Source organism: Phyllostomus discolor, chromosome 6 (genome assembly GCF_004126475.2).
Source record: "Phyllostomus discolor isolate MPI-MPIP mPhyDis1 chromosome 6, mPhyDis1.pri.v3, whole genome shotgun sequence".
Taxonomy (NCBI): domain Eukaryota; kingdom Metazoa; phylum Chordata; class Mammalia; order Chiroptera; family Phyllostomidae; genus Phyllostomus; species Phyllostomus discolor.
The window spans coordinates 147,818,855-147,845,219 of record NC_040908.2 but is presented as its reverse complement, the minus strand read 5'-3'; the positions used below and the strand labels follow the sequence as shown (position 1 = coordinate 147,845,219).

General features: G+C 49.3%; 1 protein-coding gene across 8 annotated transcripts in view; it reads left to right on the top strand.

The window, feature by feature from the left end:
- The window catches only part of SLC1A2 (solute carrier family 1 member 2), a 143,421-nt gene that overhangs the window by 41,014 nt on the left and 76,042 nt on the right, over positions 1–26,365 (top strand). The window contains exon 1 of one of the 8 annotated variants that reach the window (XM_036029243.1): positions 9,787–9,808. The exons of the other annotated variants lie outside the window; for them this stretch is intronic. Coding sequence (XP_035885136.1) covers positions 9,801–9,808 — 8 coding nt within the window. The 5' untranslated portion in view covers positions 9,787–9,800. Of the gene's footprint in view, positions 1–9,786; positions 9,809–26,365 lie in introns of those variants that run through there. 8 annotated transcript variants of the gene reach the window in all.

The window sequence follows — 26,365 nt, the reverse complement described above, 5'->3', positions numbered from 1 at the left end:
ATCAACTCCGATGATGGATTCTCAGAGGGTACGGTCTGGTCCTATAAGGCCCACCGTGGGTAGCACAGAAGACAATCAATGAAAGTTCCGAGTAAACATATGAAATCCTGAAAGGGAAAAGCCAAACGCCTTTCAGACCCTCTGTCTGGCTCTGTCTTTTTCCTGTGGGTTTGAGGGATCTCGTGTTAGGGACAGTGCTTTGAAAAGCATCAACAAAGCCATTTCCATAAACAGGAGAACATAGCTTCCGCCCAAATTTGCCCCTCCTGCTTCCCACAAATACCCACCTGCAGCCTGGGTGTCAGCTCCTTAGTCTGGCAGCCAGCTCGCATCCCCCTTGGTTTCAGAATCAAGTGACCAAGTCTAAGCCATGCAGAGTCTCGTGCACACTGGAGAGGTGGAGTGGCTTTTCTGGCCTGTGATTTGTGCCCTGGGGCCCCCAACACAGGCTCACGCCTCAGCCAGAGTCTTGGGCTGCACAGTGGGCATGACCCCGTGGTGGGTGAGTGCATCCCAGTCCTGCAGACACATTTCTCTTCTTACCCCCGAGGCCCCATGTCTTTCTCTATCCAGCCTCCAGCACAACCTTGCATTCATGCTTCGCACATTCACTTTGCTTCATACCGGGAGGGGGAAGACACAGACTTCGGATACAGAAACGTAGCCTGGTACAGGGATGCAAGCCTTGGACGGAGAATCTATCACACAGTCAGACCTTGTGGGCAATGCTGAAACATAGCTCGTAATTTTTATGCTAAGAGTGTCTGACGGCCCCCCTCGCCTGCCTGCCTTGAGTTTCATGAGGGAAGACCCTTCCATGAGACTTTAGTCCCTGGAGCCTCCTGTCTCTGGGAAGGCAGCGGAGAAGAAAATCCTCTTGGTCAACTTCAGAGGACTTGATATTGATTTTTAAAAAATTTTTAATTTATTTTTAGAGAGAGGGGAAGGAGAGGAAGAGAGGGAGAGTACCATCGATGTGAGAGAGAAACATCAATCAGTTGCCTCGTACACATGCCCTGTCCGGGGACCACAACCTAGGCACAGCCCTGCCTGGGAGTCAAACTGGTGACTCTCCGGTTTGTGAGACGACGCCCAGCCGACTGAGCCACACCAGTCAGGGCTGGTGTTGGTGTTTTAAGACCTCACAGGGTCGTAGGAAGGGAAACCAAGCAACAGCTGCAGTGCATTTTCTCTCTCCCAGACTTGTGCGTTTCTATGATTTTAACGTGTTGTCTGCAGGTGGTGAGCTGAAGTGGCATTTAATTGAAATCAGGTGAGAAATGCATACATGGAACATTAAAAACGAAAAGGTACGGGAATAAGGACATTATTCACACTCATCCCCATCACAGTAGGGGTGGCGTGGCTCTGCACGTGATGATGCATCATTTTTGAATGATGAGGCGTCAGATGAGGTCTCTGTGCTCACGTGCTTTCCTCCATGAAGTGCAATGTCCCAGGACCAGCTGGCCCAATCTGGGGCCAAAGCCCTGGCTGGACCTTACAGCTGGGCCTGAATCTGCTCTGACTGACTGCTGTGTCCATGCACCAGTGCCCGCTGCGTTTTAGTGGGAAGCAACTCAGCAAGCCAGCAGAGTTAGGAAAAACAAAAAAAATACTCTGTTTAAAAATAAATGACAATCCTCATCATCCTTTAAGGCAGTTGCTTAAAAGAGAACTGGGAAAGGCAAGCTGTATGACTGGGCCAGGTTACTGAACCAGGCCTCACTTCCTTCACCTGCAGAAAGGGTGTCAAAATACTTCCCGCACAGAGTTGACAACAATCAGTACTAATGACAGTTATCATTTATTGAGCATGACAGTGGGTCAAGCATTTTTCAAAGGTCTTCCCATTATGAGGTGGGGGACTATGAACAGCTTCATTTTGCAGATGAAGAAACAAGCTCAGAGAGGTTTAGTGACTTTGCCAAAGTCGCACAGCTAGGAAGCGGCAGAGCAGGGAGGACTCAGACCTGCATCTGATAGGCTGTAAAATCTGTGCTGTGTTCTTCACTCAGCAGTGCTCTTGCAAGAATCCAGGGGAATGATACAGCTTTACTCAGAGTGTGCGATGGGTGGCCGATGAGATGAGAGATGAAGTTGAGGGGCTGTGAGATGATTGGGGGTGCAGGGATGACGAATTAACCTCAGATCACCTGGTAAGAAAGTTACTGTTCAAATGTCTCCCAATCTTTCTGATTAGGACAAGGTTTGTTCTTTCATTCGGTGCTACTAGGCCTATTCATCTAAGACCTTTTAACTTCCCTTTTTGAACAAAGAGGCAAATAGGCAGCAGAGACTTCGGCAAATAGCTTCTACCTAAATGTCAGTGAAAATGATTGTTGTCACATTCGTTTTCACACCTACCTTCTATTTATGACAAGTGTTACTAGTTTTTCCTGGTAGTAGTGATGTAAAAATACCTCTGAGAACACACTTAAGTACAAAGAATTGGTCAGTGTAAAACATTATCGAGTGGGTACTAGTCGTGGTGGCATTCAGATACATACAGCGAGCACAGCGAAAGCCAGATGTGAGTGACGGATCATGAGAAACGCTGTGACAGACTGTGGGGAGTTCCCGGCCTGGCACATAGCACACGGTTCACGCTCACTAAATGTCTGGGATGCAGCGGGAGGGTGGGGGGAGAGGAGAAAGGATGCAGCGGCCTCTCCCAAGCTGCTACCAGGAGAAATGAACGGTTGGGAAGCTGGCTGAGACCGCCTTGCTCTTGCGATTTTGGATCCGAGTCTCACTTTTTCTGAAGGCTGCCGGAGAAAGCAGGAGATGGAGACAGTGAAGTTGGTTTGGGCCCTCCCTGAACCACAGCGGCTGAGTGCTGGGGATGGAACTTAGGATCTCAGGGTCAAATCTTCCGTTACAATTGGGAGGCTCCGCGTGGGGGAAGGGGTTTCCCCCAAGGTCACCCTGGCTGAGAGCAGCCGTAGTGTGCCTGGTGCTTTCATCCATTGCCAGGCCAAATTTCTCATTCTTAATCTCTTCCCAAAATAGCCACCAGGCCCGAACTGGTCCTTGGTAAAACCCAGACAGCTCAGGGTTCAGTCTCCTGGTCTCTAGGTGCTCCCCAGATCCCCGGTACTGCACAAGGCACTGAGTTACCTAGAAACTCCACAGAGGGAAGAAGGTAACTCATCCTCTCCAAACTTCAGGAGCCGACAAGGCTACGCTACAGGATTTTGCCCTTAGACGAGGATCATTTGGGAGGTAAGCGGCCAGGTTGTCTGCCATAGAGTCAGGTGGGAAGGTTCTCTCTAGGAGTGACAAGCCCTGTATTAGTCAGCTCTCACCGGTGTATGCTTCAGTAACAACAACCCCCAAATCTCTGTGGCTTACAGCCTCCAAAGTTAGTTTCTTGAGTCAGTTACCTGTTGGTTTCAGGCTAATTGCCAGTGTCCTCAGTGCCTGCTCCATCTGGGACCCAGCTGAAGATGCAGAGGGAAGAGAGCAATGTCAGGACCATGTGAAGGTTCTTGATGCTTCCTCTGGGAAGGGACACGTGTTAACTTCCATTCTGTGCTGGTCTGGGTTCCTAAGAGCAGATTCTAGAACAAGGATTCCAGCACAAGGCGTTTATTTGGGAGGTACCGGAAACACCAGTAGGGAAGTGGGGAAGGAAGGGGTTATGAAGTCCGCTACCATCATGGGCAACTGCAGCTTAATCCCATGGGGACAGCTGAGGAGACAGGACAAATCCCATGTCCTGTCATCCTGTGAAGGAACGAGGGGATTGGTGGATTTGCACATCTAGATCCGCTCGTCGTTGGTTGGGGGCTACTTCTGGCCTGTGCGGGTTCAGAGTAGGCTTCTAGCTTCTGAAAAAGCCCTCAGGCAAGAAGATAGAGCCACTGGCAGTGGGAAGCTGGCTGGAGGGCGTGAGGGGGGTGCAGCCAGCGATATGGGTGGGGCCCCAAGAACACCTGCCACAACCTTGCAGCCTGTTGGTTCAAGGAAGACGCAAGGCAAAGCATGTCTTCAGGGATGGTGGGCACCTATAATCCTCCCACAAATATCTGAGGACCAAAACACAATTTCCAGCAGGTCCCGAGCCCTCTTGTATGAAAGGCACTAAACTGTTTAATTAGCAATGTGGGTGATGCTTAATGGAGAACTACCCGGTAGACTGGAGTGTCTCGACCTCAGGACCATTGGCATTTTGGCTGGGTCATTCTTTGCTGTGGAAAGGCTGTCCTGTGCCTTGTAGGATGCTTAGCAGCGTCCCTGACCTCTATCCACGAGATGCCAGTAGCAACTTCCCACTTCCGGCAGTGACAACCAAAGGTGTTTTCAGATTTCCAAGTGTCCTCTAGGGAGCAAAACTGCCACCATGGAGAACTACTGATGTCTATCATACATGCATTGCTGATCCCCAAAGAATTGAAATAAATCATAGGTGCCTGAATGGAGAAGCTCACAGCCTAAGGGAGGAGACAAACGCATATGAACTATAATGGCAAGTCAGTCTGTGTTGCAACAATTTGAACTATGTAAAGGAAGCAGAAGTAATTCAGAAGTGGGAAATATCGCTTCTGTGGCGGGGGTTGGGATGGTCAGGGAAGGCTATACTGAGGCAGAGACAGCTGAGTAAGGTTTTGAAGGGTGAAGAGGAGTTTTGCAGATGAGTGGTACCACATGTAGAAGCTAAATAATATACTCTTTGATGATTGTGGAGACTCGGGGATGCTGTAATAGCTGATGTTAGAAATGCTGACCTCAGAGCCTTCTCATGCTCAGAAAGGCCAGGTTGCGGGACTGCCATTAAATCGGCCGTATCATGTGATCTTTTGTGTGTAAGGAGCATCGCCAAGGGTGTTGGGGGCTCTTACTGGGGGCGCCCAGATGGCGTGGATACGGCCCGCACTCAGAGGGACCAGAAATGCCTCTGCTCTATTACTGTGGTTAAGAGAGAAGGCCAGTTAATTCTCCAGTCTCCCCTCAGTACCCTTTTCTGTCCTGACGACTTTGATGTTCATTGTCTTATTATACTGCAAAGAAAACTGGATGTTGTTTCCCTGTTTAAGCTCTCTGCCTCAGTTTCCTCAGAGACCACCAGGTTCTCTCTCCTGCCCACCTCAGAGTCTTGCTCTAAGCAGACGAGGGGATTACACAGCGCTGTCTGTGGATTCAGAGGGACCTGGGTCCCAGCCCTGCTCGGCCGCCATCCCCCGGGTGTGGACTTCCCCGACTCTCCATTTTCCCCTCTGTGAAACAGGTGTAATGCCCACTTTGTGGGGTTGTCTTGAGGACTAAATCGTGCTACACCTGTAAGCCCTCAGCCCTGTGCCTGGCACACAGTAGGAGAGGAATAAATGACAGTTACTCCTTCCCCTCAATATTATGAATGAAGCCAAGTTTGCATGACGATAGCTCCCTAGTATGGAGGGCGTGTTATGCCCCAGGCGCCATCCTAGGAGTCTGTATGTGTTAGCCTGCGAGTACAGTAGGTGTTGTGATTGTCTCCATTGTACCCATGGGGATTCGGAGCCTCAAAGTAACGTGTATGGTTAGTGAGTGGCACTCAAACGCCCGCAGACTGTCCGAGCGAGTAACTGCTTTCCTGGGTGGTTTAGGACAGGGGTGTCAGACTCATTCTCACCGGGGGCCACATCAGCCTCGCAGTTGCCTTCAAAGGGCCGAGAGTAATTTTAGGACTGTATAAATGTAACTACTCCTCAACTAGGGGCAAGGAGCTTGGTGCTGCTGCTGGGCAGAAACAAGGCGCCGGGCGGGATAAAATGAGGTGGAGGGCCGGATTCGGCCCGTGGGCCCTGTGCTTGCCCCCTTAGGTGTAGTACTTAGCCTTCCTCCATCACCTTTTAAAATGCAGTCAAGGGCTCAGCTATAGAGTTACTTTTACCAGTTAGAGCCAGTGTAGCAACTACAAGCTAAAATGGACTTTTCTCACTGTTGGTGGAAGCACCTTAGCATGCTTACAGAATGTCAATAAGCAGGTGGGTGAGCAGAGATTTATTTTTAACCACAGTGTCTGAGGTGGCTTCTCTGTGCGAGTCAACTTGGGTAGATGATGAATCACCCGAAACTGACCCCTTCCAGAAACATCTGTGAGAGTCACACAAAGGGAAACCTGCAGTTTCTCAGCTCTTCCCCCGCCCCCGCCTCGCCCCCCCCCCCACCGTCCCCCTAGGCCACTGAAAGAAAACGCTGGGGGGTTGTTTGCCAGCGGGGCGGACATCACCTCCGGAACAGCCAGCCGCCGGGAGTTTGTCTTCTCCCGCTTTGTGTGGGGACACACGTGGTGTTCCCAGTGTGAGAGGGAGCCGGGTCTGTGCCAAGACCTCATTTTAAATCCAGCCTCCAAGTACAGAGCGGCAGGGTCCCAGGGTCCCAGGGATGCCCTCCTCCTGCCTGTGCGCTCACTAAACCGTCCTCCTGGATGGCTCTCCTTGCAGGGACAGCAGCAATAACCCCGTGGGGGCACGTGCCTGGCCTGCCATGTGCAGCTCCACACTCTGGGCCCATCACAGGGCCTCTGTCCAGGCGGAATGCTTCCCCGAGTCCAAGGTGTGGATGCTCCTCCCATTCAGACAGCACCTGTCGAGTGCCGAGACCACCCCCGGGCATCAGTTTCTCCCCACTTTGGCTCAGGCCCTGGCCCCAGTCCTTGGTGGCCCCAGTCCTTGGTGGCCCCGTGTCCTGGGGCAAGCTACCGTTTCTCTTTGTGCCTCACCAGGAAGGCTGAGGTGACCATTCTGTGCAGAAGGTCGCTAGAAGAATTCAGCCTTGAGCACCTGGCTTGTAGAAAGTGCTCTCAGTGTTAGATCTTCTGTCGTTGTTTCAGGACCCAGCCAGAGCAGTTGGCGATGTCGTTGGGGCAACGGGTGTCCTGGAGTTTCACAGCTTGGAGGGATCCGGAGTCACCCTCTGGTTAAGTGTCCCCAATAACATTGAAAACCCTCTGACAGGCCCCTACTTTACAGATGACAGAAGTCTTTGGCAACCCAGAAAAGGAGGCATTGGTAGCACTTTTGCTCTTATGAGCTGTGTCCCAGGCTTGGGCTGGGCCCCCTGCTTCCCCACCAGGCAGCAGCCTGCTGTCTCCCTCCTACTCTGGCGTCCACGGGTCCGTAGCAGCCCCGGGACATTCCGGGGGAGAGTGTGAATGCTGCTCAGCCTATGCCTGACTCATTGACTAGCTGGTTGTTTTCTCCACACGACACCCTAAAGAAGGCTTTCCTCTCTGTGCCTCATGCCTACCCCATCCCCAACTTGCCACCCCTTCTTGCATATCTTGCATCTTCACACCTCACACTGCCCCTTCCTCGGAGAGACAGGGAACCCCTCGGGGAGAGGCAGGATAGTACGATGACTTCAGGCACGGCCTCGGGAATCCAAACTCTGGGGGTTTGGATCCCAGCTCTGCTGGTGAGCTGCTGTGTGAGCTCGGGTAAGTTGCTCAGCCTCTCTCTCTCTGCCATCTCCTTGTGTACAAGTGGGAATAACAGCCGTTCCTACCTGACAGGGCTGCCGAAAGACTTAAACAAGCCAAATGTATGGAAAGCACGTAGGACGTGGCTAGTACAGACTAAGTCTTCGGTGAAGGTCAGCTAGAACCCAAGGCCTACAGCGGTCAATGTCACGGAAGGAAGATGGGGAGGCTGCATCCAGGAGAACTGAACGGAGGCCAGCTGCCAGGGAGATCATGATGCCTGCAGAGCCCGTGTGATGCGGATGTGCTGCGGCTCCTAATGGCAGCTCTCGGCAGTAAACTCGCCTAAAGGGCTGTGAGGGCTCACAGAGGCAATGACTATTCTGTCTGAGAAATACTTGTGGAATGAAGAAGTAGTGATGATAAGAATAATAGTTACCATGTGCTACATGCCGCCTGTGTTCTAGGCACTTTCATAGATGCCAACTGATTCCATTGTCACAACAATCCCATGAGATAGCATTATTAATCTGTATTTGTCTTCATGAATGAGGCTTTTGAAGTTCAGAGTTTTTAAGTAACCTGACCAATATCACACAGCTGGTGAGAGGTAGAAGTAGGGTGGGAAACTCCAAAAGATATCCCCTGTGGGCTACCTACTTATGTAGGCAGCAATGAAGCGGGTGACTAAAATACAGTCCTTTCCCAGATGCAGTAGCTCGTGTGAAAATTTCAGGTTGGGTTTGAAATGGCGCCTGGTGGGGCCAGGAGCAGCTTGAGAAGGAGCCACGAGTGCGGTGTGGCTCGAGGCGCCTGGAGGCGGCCATCCTGGGAGGGCCCCACCGTGGGGCGCTCTCTGTGAGGTCCCCTGCAACATTGCCCAGATGTCTGCTGTCTGGGCCGGGTGGCGGTCCGGGTAAGCCACCCGGCCCCTTCCCCACCGCCACCTATGCCGGTTGAAAAGCACTGAGTCTCCATTCTCGACAGTAATCTGAAGTCAGATTATAATTCAAGGAGGCCTGCACCCTGCTAATACTTGACCCAAAACCTTTTGTGATTCCTCCCTAACACAAGAATAAATCCAACCCCGTAGCATAGGTTCGGAGCCCTCTTGGTCTTCCTATGGCAGATCGTTGCTTCCCAGAGTGTGTTCCTTGGATCTCTAAATCTATACTATGTATATAGCTCTGCACAGAAAAACAAAACAAGAAGTGAAACGTGTTCTGGGTTCCAGGAACCTTGGTTGTGGCTTGGCTGAGCATGTTTCTTTCCTGCTGAACTTCTTAAAGCCTGTAATGCACTAATACACACTGTGAGCCTTCGAGGGGGAGTGGCTCTTTCCAGCCTTATTTGGCCCCTTCACCTCTGTGTCCAGGAGCCCTCTTAGGGGTTAGCGTTCGGGGGACACAGCCTGAGGAATGGTGCTGTCACCCATGGGAGCCGATGAGGGCGCTGTGTGTTCAAATCTACTTCAAAACAATCAGTTGATCTTTCATCTTCCATTTAATTAGAAAACAAAGCAGAGGTCCCTCCACAGAATCCTTGGCTGAATTAAGCTACAAAACATTTAGAATTGCAGCCCAGAGAAATGATTGGAAGGCCGGGACATCTCTGGGCCTTGAAAGCAAAGGGCTTCTTTCATTTACATCGGGAATTAGAAGTTAAAGACGAAGTACTTTGCTGAGTCCAGGTTCAATGCCAGGGAACGAGGCTGCCGGGGTGAACATGGATAATTAACGATCCCGGGTGGCTGGAAGGATGGCAATAGCGCAGTGAGGGTAAGGGACAAAGGAGCATCGCCCGGTGACAGAGTGACCGGCGCTGAGAGAGGCACCAGTGAGCTGCTGGGAGAGCCGAGTGGAAATTCGAGGAACTTGGGAAGTCAATAACTGCCATTCTGTTTTTTAAAACGTATTCAATTACGTATTACTGTAATTGAATGTATTGGCATGACACCGGTTCACAAAACCATACGGGCTCCCAGGGCACACAGCTCAGTCAATCGTCATCTGCACACAGCATCGTGTGCCTGTCGCCCCAAGCAGAGGCTCTTTTTGGCCTCATTCCTGCCCCCCCACCCCCTTGCCCGCTTTCACCGACACCCTCTTCCCTCTACGTAGCCGCAGGTCTGGCTTGAGGAGAGGAACGGGACCTTAAATGCCTGGGATGATCCCATGCGGTTTCCCAATGTTCAAACAAACACTTAGCGGCCTTGAGCTTACCAGTCAAGTGACAACAGTCAATAAACAGTTTGTTATGTCTTTGACATCAAAAGAACTGGCTCGGCAAACTTGAAAGCGCCTGACAGATTTTCCTCCGAAGTCCCTCGGACCCTGAGGAAAGACCGCTTGGTGCAGCCCCACGTGGTGGCCAGCGCGCGCCTGGAGACCAGGGGATGGCCAGGTCAGAGAGCCTGGGTGGGGTGCAGTGGGCTGTGAGGGCCAGTGCGAAGGAAGGGACCGCTCTGTAGCCCCAGAGAAAGAGGAGGTGTGACAGGCTGGGTGGGTAGGTTGTTATAAAACACTCAGAGCCTTTCCTAGGGGATGAAGTAATGTGAGCTTCCTCCCGTGAACCCAGCCTTCCCCAGGAATGTAAAGATTCAGAGAAAGAAGAGTAAAAGTTGGGAAGTATAATATGATTGTCAGAAAAACAACTGATTCTGACATGTCTCAAGATGTGGATAAAATGTGTTAGGTCTCCATCCCCCAGTGCCTAACAATATACCAGGCACCTGGTGTGCTTCTCAATGAATGTGTATTGAATGGGTGAATGAGTGGATAAAATGATACTTATATCTTTCCATATGGAATTGCCCACCTTTCCATGATGGCTTAAATGACACATTCATGACCTGTTCTGTGATATGTTGGAAAAGCTGTAGCTTGTACAAAATCATCATCCGTGATTGCGTTTTGAAGAACTTCAGCTCCCAGGAAGTATGGGACCCTGTCCTTCATGATACGTCTTCTGCATTCAACCCACAGACCCCGCTTCTGCCATTTCCCTGTCGTGTGATAACTGCATTCCACTTGTGAGAGCAGGGAGACATGCATGACTTCGTTAATATTGTTGTGTCAGCCTGTTAACCATGCTGCAAAAGCTCTCGGGTGCCCGTTCAGAGGCAAAGGCATGAGTGCTGTTGCACTGTTACCTGGGCGTGGTGTGGTGGGGAAGCCAGCAGGCTGGGTTGCGTGGTGGAAAGGTATCTTGTGATGTTGCCAAGTCGCATAAGGTGTGTGGTCCAATGTTCCACCCGGGGCCCCTTTGCATTTCTCTTTCCTCTTGCAACCGAGTGTGGGTGTTCCAGTGATCATCAGCTCTTCTTGCTGTTTGTTCTTTTCAAATCATTTCTTTTCTCCTTCAGAACTGGGGAAAAAATGGCTGATATTCATTTAGTCCTTCAGTGCATGTCTATTGCGTGCTCACTATGTTTGGGGCACAGTGTTCGGGTTTACCAGAATTGGGACAATATTCAAATGCTCCATCCTTTTGCATGTTGATTTCTGTTTCCAGAAGCTCAAAAAGATGATAAAAAATAAGTCAAAGGAAGCAGAAACTGCTGGTAGCCACAGTTTAAGTCATAAAGTGTGGGAAAGTTGGATTTTGAGTGAGGGTTTTTCATGTGTGCTTGGCACTGTGGGTGATACAGAGCTCTGAACAGCCTAATGCTTTTCCCTTGATAAGAATATAAATTACATATTTTGTTCACATATTTGCCCATATCGTCTCACTGTTTACAGCTTATTCCTTAAAGTTCATTTGTTAATGGTTTTTAATTTAATTTAATTTTATTTTATTGTCAACACTGTTACAGATGTCCCCACTTTCCCCCCATTGCCCACCTCCATCTATCCCCATATAGTTATATTTTTTAAAAGGCCATTGATATTACAATGATAAAAGTTTTATATGCTTATTAGAAAGCATTGTTAAAATGTTTAAAAGTATAACTAAAGGGGAAAAATCACCTTCAATCCCTCCAACCAGAGACAGTCACTACTGAAATGCACCCCCTCCTGGTCATAATATGTGACAACATGTGGTTGATGCCATGGTACATACCTTTAGTTGTACATTTGCTGTTTAGGTTTCCAACCCCCTCCTTTTTTTTCAAGAAAAAGGACTTAAACCATTTTACTATAAATTCTTATTCTAACTTCCTTTCTTACATCCGTCCACTCTAATATTTCGGGCCTTGTATAGGACCGACTGTACGAACATGCACTCGGTTGCCATAGGGGCGTATGAATGGGCTCGCATCTCTTCCTGGCTCTGTTACACTTCACTATTGCTGTGGCATCATGTGCCCAACCTCTTTGCTGTGATTGAGCTGGGCTACTTCCAATTTGCTTATTTTATAAATAGGGCTGCGCAGGATCATCTTTGCCTGGATTGAATTATTTTTCTTGGTGATTGTTCCATGCACCATATTTCTAAAATGAGGTACCAGGTCTATGAACAGAAACAGATTTATAACACTTCTTACCAGTTTCCAGAAAAACTAGACCCAGTTGACAGTGTCCCCCATGATTTCCAAGTGCACTTGTTTACACGAAGCCCTCACCGTGTCTGATGAAAGCCATGGTAATAGTCACATTTGCTGCCTTGATAGGGGGGTCTCAGACTAAGTTAAATACATTTGATTTTACTTTGTAAAACTCTTACCCATTCATACCAAGAGATCCATGCAATGCTTACAATAAAAATGTGGGCATTAAATGAGTAACAAGTTAATTATTACCTAAATAAACAATGTACATAATGCATTGTTAGAAAATAAGTTTCTACATGTGCGATCCAATTAACATAGTGACTTGAAGTTTGGGAAAAGTTCTGAAAACACAAGCATTGCTTCTATTTTTATTTCCCTTCATTTTTCCCTTTCTATTTTCTCCCCATACTGTCAGAAACTTCATACTTCTCAGTGCCATTCACTTATCCTAAATGCTTCCAGACAAGCCTGAACAAGAGATAAGTCTTACTGCATACCTTCAGAACCCATTTCCTTTCCAGTGATGGAGAAGGGTCCTTGAATTTATTGCCCCAGACAGAGAAGTTGCAATACGTTGTTGACGGAAAATGGCTGTGTTTGAATGCCCTGCCTTTCTGCCCACATCCCAACCAAAGGCATCCTGCCCAGAGATCCAGGTGAACCCTGGAGCTACCTGGAGCCTTAGCAATGAGCACGTGCACGGCCATGACACTCGGTCCAAGGAGCTCACAAATATACATTAGTGAATTCGTTCCAACGGAGCCTTTCTCCCATCCAGGGACACCATAGACACCAGGGGTCTTATCCTTGTAAATTTTGTAGAGTAAAGCAACACTCGCCCATATTATCCCTGTGAAAAATCAACTTGTGATTTCTATGGGTTGGTTATAGGTTTGTGAGGATGAATTTGGAAAACAAAAGTCACGGACGGGCTCCCCTAATTCAATTGTACTTGATGGCACGCCATCCATTCGGGAACACCCACCTGAGGCCTGGCCAAGTACAAGGCTACAGATGCTTTAGAAACACTGTGATTGGTTGTCTTAGGACCTGCTCAGAAGACACAGAGAAATGTAGTAGGCAGTCGGCCACCTGCTCTGTATTTCACACGACTAATTTATTTATATCTAAAGAGAGAAAACAGCCCTGTAGGGGACAGGACTCTTGTTCACCCCCTGCCATGCTCTGCGTGGCAAAACCAAGGTCTGGGGAGTCGCCTCTCTTGTTCAGGGAGACGGTCCTCGGAGGTATCGAGTCTGCGTCTGTGGCTGGCCTCGCTCCCAAGCCGGGGTGCCGAGCACTTGCTGCAGATTTGCAGCATCCCCGCAGGGAAACAAGATGGTCAGCAGGCGGGACCCAAGTGTGCTTCTCTCTCAGTGAGCCCCATGGTGCCCCCAAGCGCTAACCACCAGCAATGCTGCTAGTTATGGGGAAGAACAAAGAAGGGGCCCCGAGGATGATGGGAGTGGAGAGGTGAGAGGAAGGCATGGAGGGCCAGGAGGAGGGAGACAGACCTCCCGGATGCCGAGGTGTGAAGCAAGCCCTCCAGGGTCAGCTTTATTCCCTGACCCTCTGGCCACTGGTCCTTTTCCATCCCGAGAGCAGAGTCTATACTTGAAGCCTTTCTACCGACAAGGTGGATGTGTGTGAGCTCACACTGGCTGAAGGAGCCTGCACAAGGGGGAAAGTCTTTGAAGCCTTGTGCTTTGTCCTTGGAACTCAAGCAGATTGTACATCACACTCCATTGTCTATTTGTGTTTATTTCAGTATCAACATTATTTCTTAAACTACCATGTTTTTCCTGATGTATATGTTATTATTTATAAAACTTCCCGATGTATATGTTATTATTATTTATTATTTATGTATATGTTATTATTTATAAAGGCTGATTTCACAACAGCCTTTTGAGAGAGAACTAATTATAAGTTCCATTCCATTTTCAGAAATATTAAAGTATGGGGACAGTGTGTATCTTAGAACTGAGGCAGTTCAGCATACACTGAGTAAAATCACTGCTCTTGGAAGATGTGGCATGTTTCTGGTGGGGCCGGGCCTGCCTTCTGGCACCTGTTCCTATACATGTCACAGTACACGTGAGTGCCTTGGCGTGTGGTGCACGGCCTTAGGTGTGTTGTGGGGCGGGGGGCAGGGGGCGTGTATGCTGCGGCCAGGGCTGGGAAGCGGGAGGAGTTGCTTGTATTCTCCTGGCTCTTCCTGCCTTCTCTGACTTCCAGCAGGGCAGTGTTTTCCCGCCTGGCACTATGGCATCTGGGGCCAGATAATGCTTTGTTGTGGGAGGCGTTTGACAATGTCCCTGTCTCTGTCCAGGAGTAGCATCCTGGGAGTCTCCCGGGCGTGACAACCAAAAATATCTGCAGATGTTATGAACTTGCCCCTGGTCGGGAGCCACTGTGCCAGGGAAAAAGAGATACACCGAAGAAATGGGCCAATGCAGGGCCTTTGCCTTCATGCTTTTCTTTTTCCTGCAAGGGGTCTCTTGTCCCCATGAGCCACCAGTAGGACACCTCTGTCATCTCGTAGTAGCCTGTGTCTTTGGCCCATTATCTGTGAAATTGCCATGCCCACAGGCTTCTAAGGACCTTTCTTACAAGTGAAATTTTTCTCAGTGGTTGATAAGCTTATAGGACTGTAAAGAATAGTAATAATGACAACCCAGATCACCATTCTAACGCATCTGTTGAAGTCTTCCTTCCTCGGTTGACAATGGATATTAATATTGCACTGACTGCTGCAGTCACGTTCTCTATTTATCTAACTAACATCCTTTCGGGTGAAGCTTTGGCTTATAAATGAAATAGGAGTAAGGAGCAGTGAGTAGTGGCCAGTAGAGCAAAAGGAACAAATAACAATAAAGCCTAAAATGTTATTTAACAGGAAGTGGATTAGACAGCAACACGGTCCGGTGGTGGCAGGGAGATGACAAGGCTTCTCCTCCTCTGGAGGGTGAGCTCCCATCCACCCTGTTGTTGGTGATGTTTGCCATGGATGCGTGAAGGGAATTTTCCCTTCCATTTCACCCGTGGTGCGGGTTAGCGTAATCTCGCTCCACTCTCCCAGCCTCGTCCTCAGGGTGAGCGGTGTCCATTGTGACAGGTTAGAAAACCAGGGTGCTCACTCCCTCTGGTTAAGAACAGCACACCCTAAGGCGTTTCACGGTTCCAGCTGGGAGTGACCATAGCAGGGGGAGATAATGTGTGAGTCCTTCGGAGGAGTGAGCTGGAGCCTGGCTGGTTCCTCCGGAGACAGCATCGAAGTGGCTTCTAGAAAGACGGGGTTGGCACCAGGACAGGATAGAAAAGCCTCCTCTCTGTGACCTCGGCCAAGGCAGGAGTGGATAAAGAGCTAACCTGCCCCGCCTGCCAGCCAAAAATAGTCCAGCTGCGTCACGGGCTTTCAGTCACTAAACCTTCCCTCCAGAGAAGGCTGTGGCTTGGACTGGAAAGGGGCCATGGACGGGTTAAGGTAATTCGCTCCCTCCCGCCCCCAGCTGACACGCTGACACTCCCTCTCACATCAGAGGCAGGCCTGAGAGTCGTGGTAGACGGAGGGGTGAGTTCGCAGCCAGGGCACGGAGGGTGAGCGGCGAGGCGAGGGAACCTGTGTCAGTAAAGCTACCTATAGATGAAGCCGCTCTTTGTCTTTGCTCTGAGTAACGTAGACACTTGTCATGGTCAATCAGCTTATTTTGGTAACTTTTGGCTTCTTATTATAAAGGTTAATTCATGGCTGTTGTAGGGAGTTTGACCACAAGGGAAAGAATCTATAAGGAGGCAAAAACCCATCCATCATCCCAGCATCCCAAGCAGCCACTGGAAACCTTCCATGCCTTTTCACTTTGCACCCCGACACAATGGGCAGTTTTGTAAAACTGCAATCCTACGCAGTTTTCCGCCTTGCGTTTTAACTGTACGTGCAGAGTCCTCACAGTGATGTTGTAGCTCATGAGGTCATGAAATATTACTTGAAAGCCAGACTGGTTTTAGCTTATTAAGCTCCTTGGGGCCAGGGCTGAGCGGGTGGGATGGCGGCACACATGCCCGTGTGGGCAGGAAGATGCTCTGGTCTGGAATGTTCCTCAGACAAGCTCCAGGGTCCCAGAAGCAGCTGCTGGGCTGTTCGTGAGAGGGGAGGGGTGTGGGTCAGTGGGGGCGGTGGAGAGGGAGTGGGAATTAGCCCGGCCTCCCTGGCGAAAGCGGTCGACGGTGGGTAGAACGTGGGCTCCTAAGGAAAGTATTCTGTGTTGTATTCTGTCTCTGCCACTAACCAGCTGCCTGACTTGAATTAACCCAGCTATCCCTCTGAAGCTCAGTTTTCCCATCCATAAAGTGGAACTGATGATAATATCTATTTCACTGGGTTATTGGAGGAGAGCTAAGTACTTGATACGTGTTAGCAATCATTAGTTTATGATTCTGATTCATCTCTCAAATGAAGACTGGGTCAGCTGATTCCATTTAAAGAGGATAGTGGGTAGATGGGTTTACTCTGTAAGAAAATCTCTATTTGGAAATAAGAACGTTGGTGGGCTGTAGCATGTTCTTCCAGAGAGAGGATGGGTTCGAGGTTTAGGGGGTCAAAGAATGGAACCTGAAGGCTCCTTCCACTGGTATTTTCCAGGCGGTGAGCTGAGGGTGCCTTCTGTGCTTGGCAGGGGGTCACCCCCACAGGGTCTGCCTCCGGACCAGGCAAATGCTCCATCCCCAGCCAGGCACCTTCCCAATCAGGCTTGATGGGGCAGCTAAGAGTTTTGGAATAAATCACCAAAATGTTTGTTGCGTCAGCCAAGCGCCTCAACTTCAGAAGCTGGGATAAAATCTCATCCCAGTGTGCTTTTGCAGAAAGAGCCCCTGGTGGTGGGGTTCAGGTCTGGTTCCAGTCAGGAGCCAGGACGCAGCGGGAGGCAGTCAGAGAGACCTGGGTTGGGATCCCCGTTTGCAGTTCCTTAGCTCTGGGACCTCGAGCAAGTCTCACAACCTCAGCCCCTCTCTACCTTCTCTCTTAATTCAGGGTAAACGTTTGTGCCTCCTGAGTTTTTGTAAGGGTTAGAAGAGGTAAATAAAGCCTGTGACGCCGCTAGCACTGTGCTGCCGTCAATGTGGGCGCTCAGTAAATGTTGATACCGTCATCTCTCCGCCCTCACTCCCCTTCCTGTAAGATAAAACAAGGTTGAAAAGAGGTTTCTGGTGTCTTGATCTATGATAAGGAACTGGAACAGGAAGAGTTAATGAGTTACAGGCTCATGCAGCCTTTTGCATCCTGGGAGACTGGGAACTGGTCCTCCTGTCATTGATCCTCAGTCAGCGTTTCCTGAAAATCAGTAGTGAGCTTCCAATATTTCCTGGCAGGTCCTGGCAGATAGCCACTGAGTGTACACTATGTGGGGGTGCCCGACTGAGCCCTTTGCCTGGTGAGCCCCTTCGGGGCTTTCATTTCATAAAGGAGAAAAGCTGAGGCTCAGAGACCTTAAGAAATTCAGTTGGTAAGGGGTGGAGCTGGGATTTGTATCCAGGTCTTCCTGTCTCCAGAGCCCCTCTTCATGACCATCCCAGCTATGGGACTTCTGCCCTCTCCTGGAAAAAGTCAGGACAAAGCAGACTAGAATGGCCCTTCAACTGCTAAACTGTGCGCCCCCTGAACCCCAGGACTGCGTGCTGCCCTCTCCACCCCCTCCCGGGCACGCAGCAAGTAGGAAGTCATGGAGGAACGTGCGGGAAATCCAGGCACCCGGGCCAGGCTGCTGTGACATGCAGATGCCCTATGAGGAGTAGCAACTGGAAAACTGTCTCTGATAGGAGAGACCAGGACTTTCTCAGGACTTTCCCAGGTGGAAGTCTGGAGCAGAGGGCCCTGAGCATCTAGAGAGGAAGGATTTTTTTCCCTCGTTACGTCCCCACAAAGGGACAGGAAGGCAGAGCCCCGGTGCTGAGACCTGGAAGACAGCTCTGCGGGCTTCACAAGAACACGCCATCCGTGTTATTGATTTCCAAGCCCCGGGCATCTGCTGGAGGAAGTCTGGGGGGATCTGTGGTTCACAGAAAGAATCCGTGTTGCTAAGGGCACTTGGAAACTTGCCCCTGGCTCCATCGTTTCCCTTCATGTCTTGTTCCTGGTGGCCTGTGGGCTTTTGATTCCCCCTGCATCTTTGGTTTCTTCCTGACTCTCCCCTTCAACGTAGCCTTGGGTTTTCATCTTTCTTTTCAACTGTAGAGTTCACACCTTAGTTCAAGCTTCCTACCTCACTACCTGGGTTCCTGTGATGCTACCCCACCCCGTTCACGTCTCTGCTTTGAACCTCACCCCCAGGTTCACCTCCCACCGTATTCTACCTGTTTCAGAAGCTGGCCTTTCCCAGCCTGTCTCCGAGCTTTGGTCTCTGTTTCCTATGCCTGATGTTTCCTCTCCCCCTCTCAGTCTCCCACAGCCTCCAAACCCAGCGCACATCCTTTCCCCTTGGGACTCAGTTTCAAACTGTCCATCGACCTCTTTGTCGTCACAACTCCAGTAGCCCTGCTGTGTGTCTCCAGCGTCTCCTTGGGCAATGAATCACACACCTCCTCTTATCTCCTCCTAGAATGCTATTTATCTCTTGGACCCCAACTTCTCACCTGTTTGCCCTCCTCTCCGTATATTGAGGCGTTCTTTAAATGTAACGTTTCTCTCTAGTGTACTGTGTCTTTGCTCCCTACGAGGCACCCTGCTGAGGGTTGGGTGACAGCAAAGAGGGATATTGGGTTTGCTCATCAATAACTACGTGAGAGGCGACCCTCAGAAATGAGTGTTCGCTGGCCCAACCCAGTTCAAGACGGTACTTTCACCAACCCCAGGGGAGGCCAAGCCAGGCCTGCTTCTGCTGTTTGCGTTCATGTCGCTCTTCTGTAAAAGCAGATGCCTGCAGAATGCTTCTCTGTTGGCCCTGGCTCACAGCTGCTCCTATTGTGGCTCTGTTCATCAGTGCCAGGATTCACTAGCTATGTTCGCAATTCCTCCTCTGGTAACACTGTCCCCGTTGCCGTCCTTGGGCTGGGCACTGCCCTTGAGCAAGATGACCCAGCCCGGATCCAGGCGGAGCCCAGACCTGTCACAGGGAGCCTGGCTCCAGGGACCATCAGAATGGGAAGCTGGCTTCAGAGAAAGAGGCCCTTCCGGCCTTTTCTGCATTTCTAAACCTCACAGCATCCGGCTTCCCTGTCTTTATTCTTCTTAGGAACCAATGAGTTTGGTCCTTTCTTTAACAAGCGTGTGCTGAGCACAATGATCTGTTTTCCCAGCGCCCACCTAGCAGGGGCTGACACAACAGCAAACATGACAGCCTCCGCTCTCAGTGGGCCCGGATCTAAGAAACAAAGGAAATGCTAATTACTGAACACAAGGATGGCAAATGTGGTCACAAGTGTGGCCACGACACAATTTTGAGTCCATGGCAGATACTGCTCATCTGTCACGGAACTCATTCATTTTGAATCTGGATTCAGCTTCAGAACCCTTCTGAACACACGGCTCCAGGAAGAACCTACTTTCCCAACTGGGGAAAGAACAAACTTTCCCCAAAGTTTTCCTACTTTCCCTACTTTCCAATCCTGCTGGATTGGGTTTTTCCCACGAGATGAAATCAGTGTGTAATCGGGCTGGTCTTTAAATGGTCCAAAGGCCACTGCGTTGGAGGGTGTTCAGAAGAGCCAGCGTGCAGAGCTGCCACGTCTGTCCAGGGCAGATGAGGGGGCTCCTTCAGCAGGGTGTTCCGAAGTGCCAGTGCTGTGGGGCGCCCCTGAGGCTGCCCCTTATGACACCTGCATGCCTCTTCCACTCTCCCGCGGCTCCTTTCTGCCCAAGGTACAGAGGATTCTTCCCCCCGCCTTTCCCCAGAGGTACCTGTTTTTCAAGATTCAACTCTCATCCTTCTTGAGGTCTTTTTTCTTGCCCGTTCTCTCCGTCGAAGTAGTGAGCTCTCAAATCTTTGTCTTCAGACACGTCTTTTCCCAAAGCCTAACTTCCTGTACTTGGCACTGGGGCACCTGTAGGATCCGAATCTGTTTCTCTCTCCAACCGTCCTGCAGGCTCCACTCCTCGCCCACAGAGCCTCCGCTGTGACCACATGCTCTTCAACTGCGGTCCAAGGCGTGTGGGGTCAGTGTGGGGAATCTTGCCCCCGTTCCTCGGCACATCCTCTGCCCCTTCTTTCTGCTTTGTCAGAGCTCAGCAAGCCTCTCAGCCTCAGCTGAACAGTCCCTTCACCTGGAAAGTCATTTCTGACTTCATCATTTCAGAAGAGGGCCAACGTCACAGGCTGAGGTCCTGATGATCTTATTCTTTCAGTCATTCAGCAAACAGTTCCTGCGCACCTCCTATGCATCTGCAGCGAAGACGATAGGAACCTGCCCTCAGGGAGTCTAGAGTCTGGTCGCATTTCTGTTGTTCGTTAATCTGGTTTTTATGTCACATCTCTGCTTGTGATCAAGGGCTGGGTCCCAGTCACTGTGTCCACCCAAGGTCCTGTGTAGCTACTAGATGCTCAGCACATGCTGAGTGGGTTGCTGTAGATGCTGGTGAATATGTGGTCCTTAGGGAAGCTCACCGAAGGTTGAAGGGCTGGAAAAAGAAGGGCCAGCCTGCGGAGGCTAAGAGAGGGAGACGTCTTTGCTCTATGCCAGACCCCGGAGCTGCAGGAGCTGGGAGCCTCCCATAGAAAGCAGTCGAGGTCAAAATGCATGAAGAACATGAGTGCGTTTGAGTTCCAGCTCCTCTGCTGACTGACCGTGAGACCTGAGCAAGTTATTTCATTTTTCTGTGCCTCAGTTTTCTCATCTGCAAAGTGGGCCTTAAAATAACTCCACCTTTACCCAGTGGTTGTGAGGTTTCAGTGAGAAAATGAGTTTGTGAATGTAAAGCATTTAAAACAATGCTTGGCATAAACATTGGCTATTACTTAGACTTCCCTGACAACAGGATTTGCTATGATTTTCACTTTCTTTTATAGAGCTTTCTCTAAAGAAAGTGCATGTTATTTATATAATCTGAAAAACATACTATAAAGCTATTTCTTATTTTTTCTAAGAGACCAGAAAAGAGTCTGGTAGGTAATGGGATCACAGCTAACCCCACCAGCCCCTGCCCCTGGCCCTCCCGATGTGTATTTCTTGGTGCACGTGGTGCGGGAGGAGGGAGTGGGGTGCAAGCTTCAAGACTGTCCCTCCCAGTCCCAGCAGCCTCCCTGGATGGTGTCATGATTGGCACCCAGCGCGTCTCACAGTGCGATCAGGAAATGAAATCATCCTGCCGCCCCTCCAAGGGGCAGATGCAATCATCACACGACACAGTAGCAAGCACGAGGGCTGGGTTTCCTCGGGACTCGGAGGAAGGAGGGAGGGCCAGACGGCAAAAAGCAGGAGCCAAGTCCACACGTTTTATGAAGTGTTTTATGGTGAAGCAGTAATTGGAACCCTGGTAGTTAGCAAGAATTATTGGGCGTGATGGTCTTAACACAGCGAGTCCGGCGGGGACTGGGGTGAGGCGGGAGTGGAATGAGAAACAGGCGCAGCGAGCGTCCTGGAGTGGGTTGCTTGGATCTAGCGCGCTGTTTAAATCAACTTATTTATTGTTTTTAAAATTTCTGTTATTAATTCTTTGGCTTTTGGAGCATTCAGAACATAACTTGGAGACCCAAAGTATTCGTCAGTTACTCTCTCTGGGTCTGAAACAGAGCTCCTTAGCCGAGCGGAGTGGTTCCATTCTCCCACTGCCTCTGGAGACTACAGATGCGCGCCGGTCACTTTCCGCTCACAGCAGGGGTGGAGTCCGATCAGGCGCTCAGGTCTGCTGCAGACCGAGGGCAGTGAGCAGCCCAGGCTGTGCTCCTCACTGCTCCAGGTGAAGCTCTCAGTCCCCCAGACTCAGGGCAGGGCCTCCCATCCTTTTTGAACTTCAGCACCAGCAGATTTTCTCAAGAATGGATGTGGCTTCCCCATTGTCTCTCCTGCGCCCATGGCAGCCAGGACTCGGCCTTTTGGAGCTGCCGTGTCAGAGCAACAACCTTGGGTGGCTGGGGCGGCGTCGAGGTTCTTAACCAAGGGCCCAGGATAAAGGGCTTCATGGGTCCTAAGTTGTAAGGGGAACTTTGCTGCATGTGCATGTTCAGGGAGAGCCCCTTAGTCCCATCAAAGAAGCACTCACACAATTTTGCCAGTGGGCAGAGTAGTGAGGACGTCCTGTTCCCTGTTTCTAGAATTCACCAGATTGCCTCTGCCTCAGGGCCCTTGCACGTGCTGTTCCCACTCTCAGAATACTTTTCCCCTAGATCCCACATGGTCACCCCTACTTACTTCATCACTGACTAAATGTCACTCTCTGGACTACCTTGTATAAAGTAATCCTTTCCAGCCCACTCACCATTGCATCACTTCATTGTTCTTTACAGTAGTTACCACATTCCATGACATTATTTGTTTACAACCACTCTTCAGTGTCGAAGCCTCCACTGTGTCCATTGCTGAATCTGTCGAAGGTCAACAGGGCCAAGCCCAGCTCAGCGAATATCTACTGAATGGATGTGTGCATGAAAAAAATAATAACTGTGATCACATTTGGGTCTCAGATGTAAAAAAATTTTTTTAATAACAGAAACAAGGGTCTGAGTTCTCCATGGAGCCACTTCTCGGGTGTGAACCTTGGGTCCCAGATGTTTCGCCTGCTGTGAAATAGGCACCTGGGCACTGCAATAGGTGTTTAGGCAGAAGTCTTCTAGGAATCTCACAATGTTGGTGCATCTATCACTAAGGTCATCTTTCGAACACACCAGATCCGTGAGTGTGTGTGTGTGTGTGCGTAAAGATGGAGGCTTCGGGTCCTGGTGCACAGATATTATTATTATTATTATTCATTGTTATTGTTTTGCTGCACAGATGATGGGCTGTCCTCATTTGAAGATGCCGTCCTGACATTGCAGGACACACCGATGTGGGGTTTTGTGCCTTGTTTGAGCCTGCGCAATGTGTCAGAGAGGGGTGGTGGTGGACACCCTACTTGTGCCCTGTGATTATGATCACATCTGGAGGAGATGTCCCAGGGTTAAACTGCACTGGCCAGGGCCAGTGTGGGCTGCTGTTTCCGATACACGGACGCCCTTGTGAGTGGGCACGGCTGCCTCTGTTTCTGGTCAAGGGGAAGTGGAATGAGACTGGGGAACAGATTCCACATTTCACCCAATTTTAAAGGAGAGAATAAAAGGCAACACACTCTCCCAGGAGATATATTCCCTCGGAGAGAAATAAGCCCTGATCCCTTCTGTACAGGCCGTTTGCTTCATTTCCTGAGTGTGAACCTCAGAATCACTTCAGACAGATTTTATGTTTTGTCCGTCTTCGTGATGGGTGAGCTTGAAAGTCACTTCAGCGCACAGAGCTGAGGACCTCCCCGATAACTTTTTAAACAAACAACAGCTTCTTTTAAAAATTAATATTTTCCTAAATTAAAAATATATACTGTTCTCTTCTAAACTTTCAGAGAGCTGACTCACCATGCCTCAAACTATGATTTAATTATACAGCATGACATTTGAATACAGCATTGTTTTAAAAGTCAAAATCTACAAAAAAGATAACAAAAATATGAGGTGGGGCAAAAGTAGGTGTACAGTTGTGAGTACACCTACTCACAACTGTGGGTGTACTCACAACTGTACACCTACTTTTGCCCCACCCTATATTTTAAAAGCCCCCTTTCCTACTGTGCCAAAACCTTCTTTCATTCACCAAGTTAATCCCTGCAAACAGTTTTTTGCTTCTTCTTCCAGAATTTCTCTCCACGCCTAATAAATGTACAGGCACATATGGAATTTTTATATATCTATATCTTGGTCATTATTCCATGTCAGTCAGTGTAGTGATGCGTCATGCTTTTTAACAGGTGCCTTAGTCTTTCATCGCATCAAAATGCAGCAGATACTCAACCAGCCCCCATTGATGAAATTGTGGTCACTCCTCAGGTTTTACTTTTACAAACGTCCCGCAAAGAATACACATCTGTGCACACACACGTTTCTTCAGGACAAGATATTAAGAAAAATGTGTGAGGGGTCAAACCATATTGCATACATCTGATTTTGATAGAAACTGACGAAATCAACCCTCCCTCCACCCCTGCCTTACAATTTAGGCTTCCATGTTAATTTTCCCGTGTCCTTGCCAACCGTAGATGTTATAACTGAAAAGAAAAGTTTTGTCAATCCGATGTGCCAGAAGTGTTTTAATTTACTTTTCCCTGATTTCCAAGGCGATTGGGAACCTTTTTGTGTATGGCTTGTGACGGTTCATATGTCGGTCTCTCTTTGACATGGTTGCATTTTCATTGCCAGGACTATTTCCGAACCGTCTCTCCTCCAGGGCTGATCGGCAGCTGGTGGTTAAAATACCGAGATATTTTCATACTTGTTGGTAACGTGCCCCCGCTCTAAGTGTCAGTTCCCTTGCTCCGCCCCCTGCCTCTCTGGCCCCTCCCCCCCCCTCCCTGGGAGGCAGCACTTACGAGGTTCATTGCAGCCTTGCAGGGGACCTGCAAGACCTGGTCTCTTACAGTCCCAGCCTCTATGCAGATTGTTTGGCAGCCTGATGTACCATTAAAAAAATACTTGGCAATCTCCTCCCCGACTCTCAACCAAATGTACTCAACTTGTGCTTTATGATGCTTAGCAGTTTCTGGCCTCTGAGAGATTCTCACTAACTTACTGCTGGCTTGCTTCTTGAACTGGTCCTCGCTTTGTGTGCTGATTTCCGGGGATTATGCTTACATAATTTCCTCTGACCTTAGCCTGCACAGCGTAATCTGAGAGGGCATGATGGGGAATAAGATGGCCCTTATGTAACTTGTTATGTAAGCGTGCAGAGATCAGAGTCTCACTGGAGTGTCTGCGGAGTTTTCGAAGTCTTAAAGTTCATTCGGACAGAGGTTTATGTTGTCATTCACTCAACTGAATTCTTTACAAAGCATTCCTTATTTCCAAAATAGCCAAAGGCAAAGAGGAACTAAGAAAAGGACAGGGCGGCTATTATGTGGCAGGTACATGGCAGAAATGATTGCATCCAGTATAATCTTCTCTACAATCCCCTCTCCTTGGGCAGAAAAGGAAACTGAGGCTTTCAGGATGAAAGTGAGGTGCCGAGGATCATAGAACAAGAGAGGGGTAGCACTGGGCTCTACAGGAGACCCATGTTCTTCCCATGGGACGTGTGTGTGTCTGGGTCATGGCACGTGGACTGAGGCAGAATCATATCCCATTCTTTTGAAGTCTTCAACTTTGTTCACTGACTGATCTAATGTCAATAGGGAGCTCAGACCTTTCTGAGGACTTTCAGTGCCTTGGTGGCCAGGCCGAGACCAGCCAGGGAAACAAATCTCTGTCCTGGACCTGGCCATGCCCAGATGGACTGGGGGCTTTGTGGCTGAGACTTTGGACTCTAATGCCACCCTCTTTCCTTTACCTTTGAGCTGGGGCAGACCCCAAAATAGCAGGTCCCATGCAACTTGTTTACCTGGCACGAGCTTCTTCTCTGCTCGGAGAAGTGACACGTGAGTAGAGCTCACGCGAGGGTAAGTTGTGCAATGGCCCGTGGAACAAAGTCTCAGAGGGAGACGCTGAACCAGGGAGCCCGAGGAAATGGGGTTCTGGTCATAAGGAGTAGAAAACCAAGAGGGGTTGTCATGGAATATTTTGGTAATTCCCTCTTATAGTTAATTCTTACATTGAAACCGTAATAAACACGTGGCAGACCACGCAAGCTGTGCTTGAGAGTGTACGATGATCAGTGAGTCTCCCTCCCACCTGAGGTGCCCCTTTATTCATTCTCCTGTGAACCTTCCAGAAATATTATCCGTAATCTTTGTAGGTACAAATATGTGTGTGTTTTTATATATCTATCAATCTATGTATCTATCTACCTAATCATCCACCCATCCATCCATCCATCCATCCATCCATCCATCTATCCATTCATCCATCCACCTATCCCTTCTTCCTTTCTTTTCAACTTATGCTCATTGTAGGCCTGGGTGTTAGCCTCTGCTACTCATTAGCTATGTGACATCGGGCAGGTGAGTCTCAGTACGGAAAATAACTATGTCTGTTTCAAAGGATTGTTTTGCTGCTGTTGCAAGTGACAGAAAACTAGCTTGATTTGACTGAGACTAACAAGTGAATGTATTGGCTTATTAGCTGAAGAGTCTAGAAGTAGTTGGAGCCAGAGGCTAACATCTTATCATCAGAACTCTTTCTTTCTCCATCTCTCTTTGCCTTCAAATACAGGCAGGTCATTTTCCTGCAGGCTCTTGGCAGCTCTGGACTTGCATCCTAGTAGCTCAGAAACCTCAGCAAAAAGTGACTCTCCTTGTCATTATTTCTGGGAAAATTCTGAGGTCTGAATCTCACTCTCCCACCCCTGAATATTTGTGACCAAAT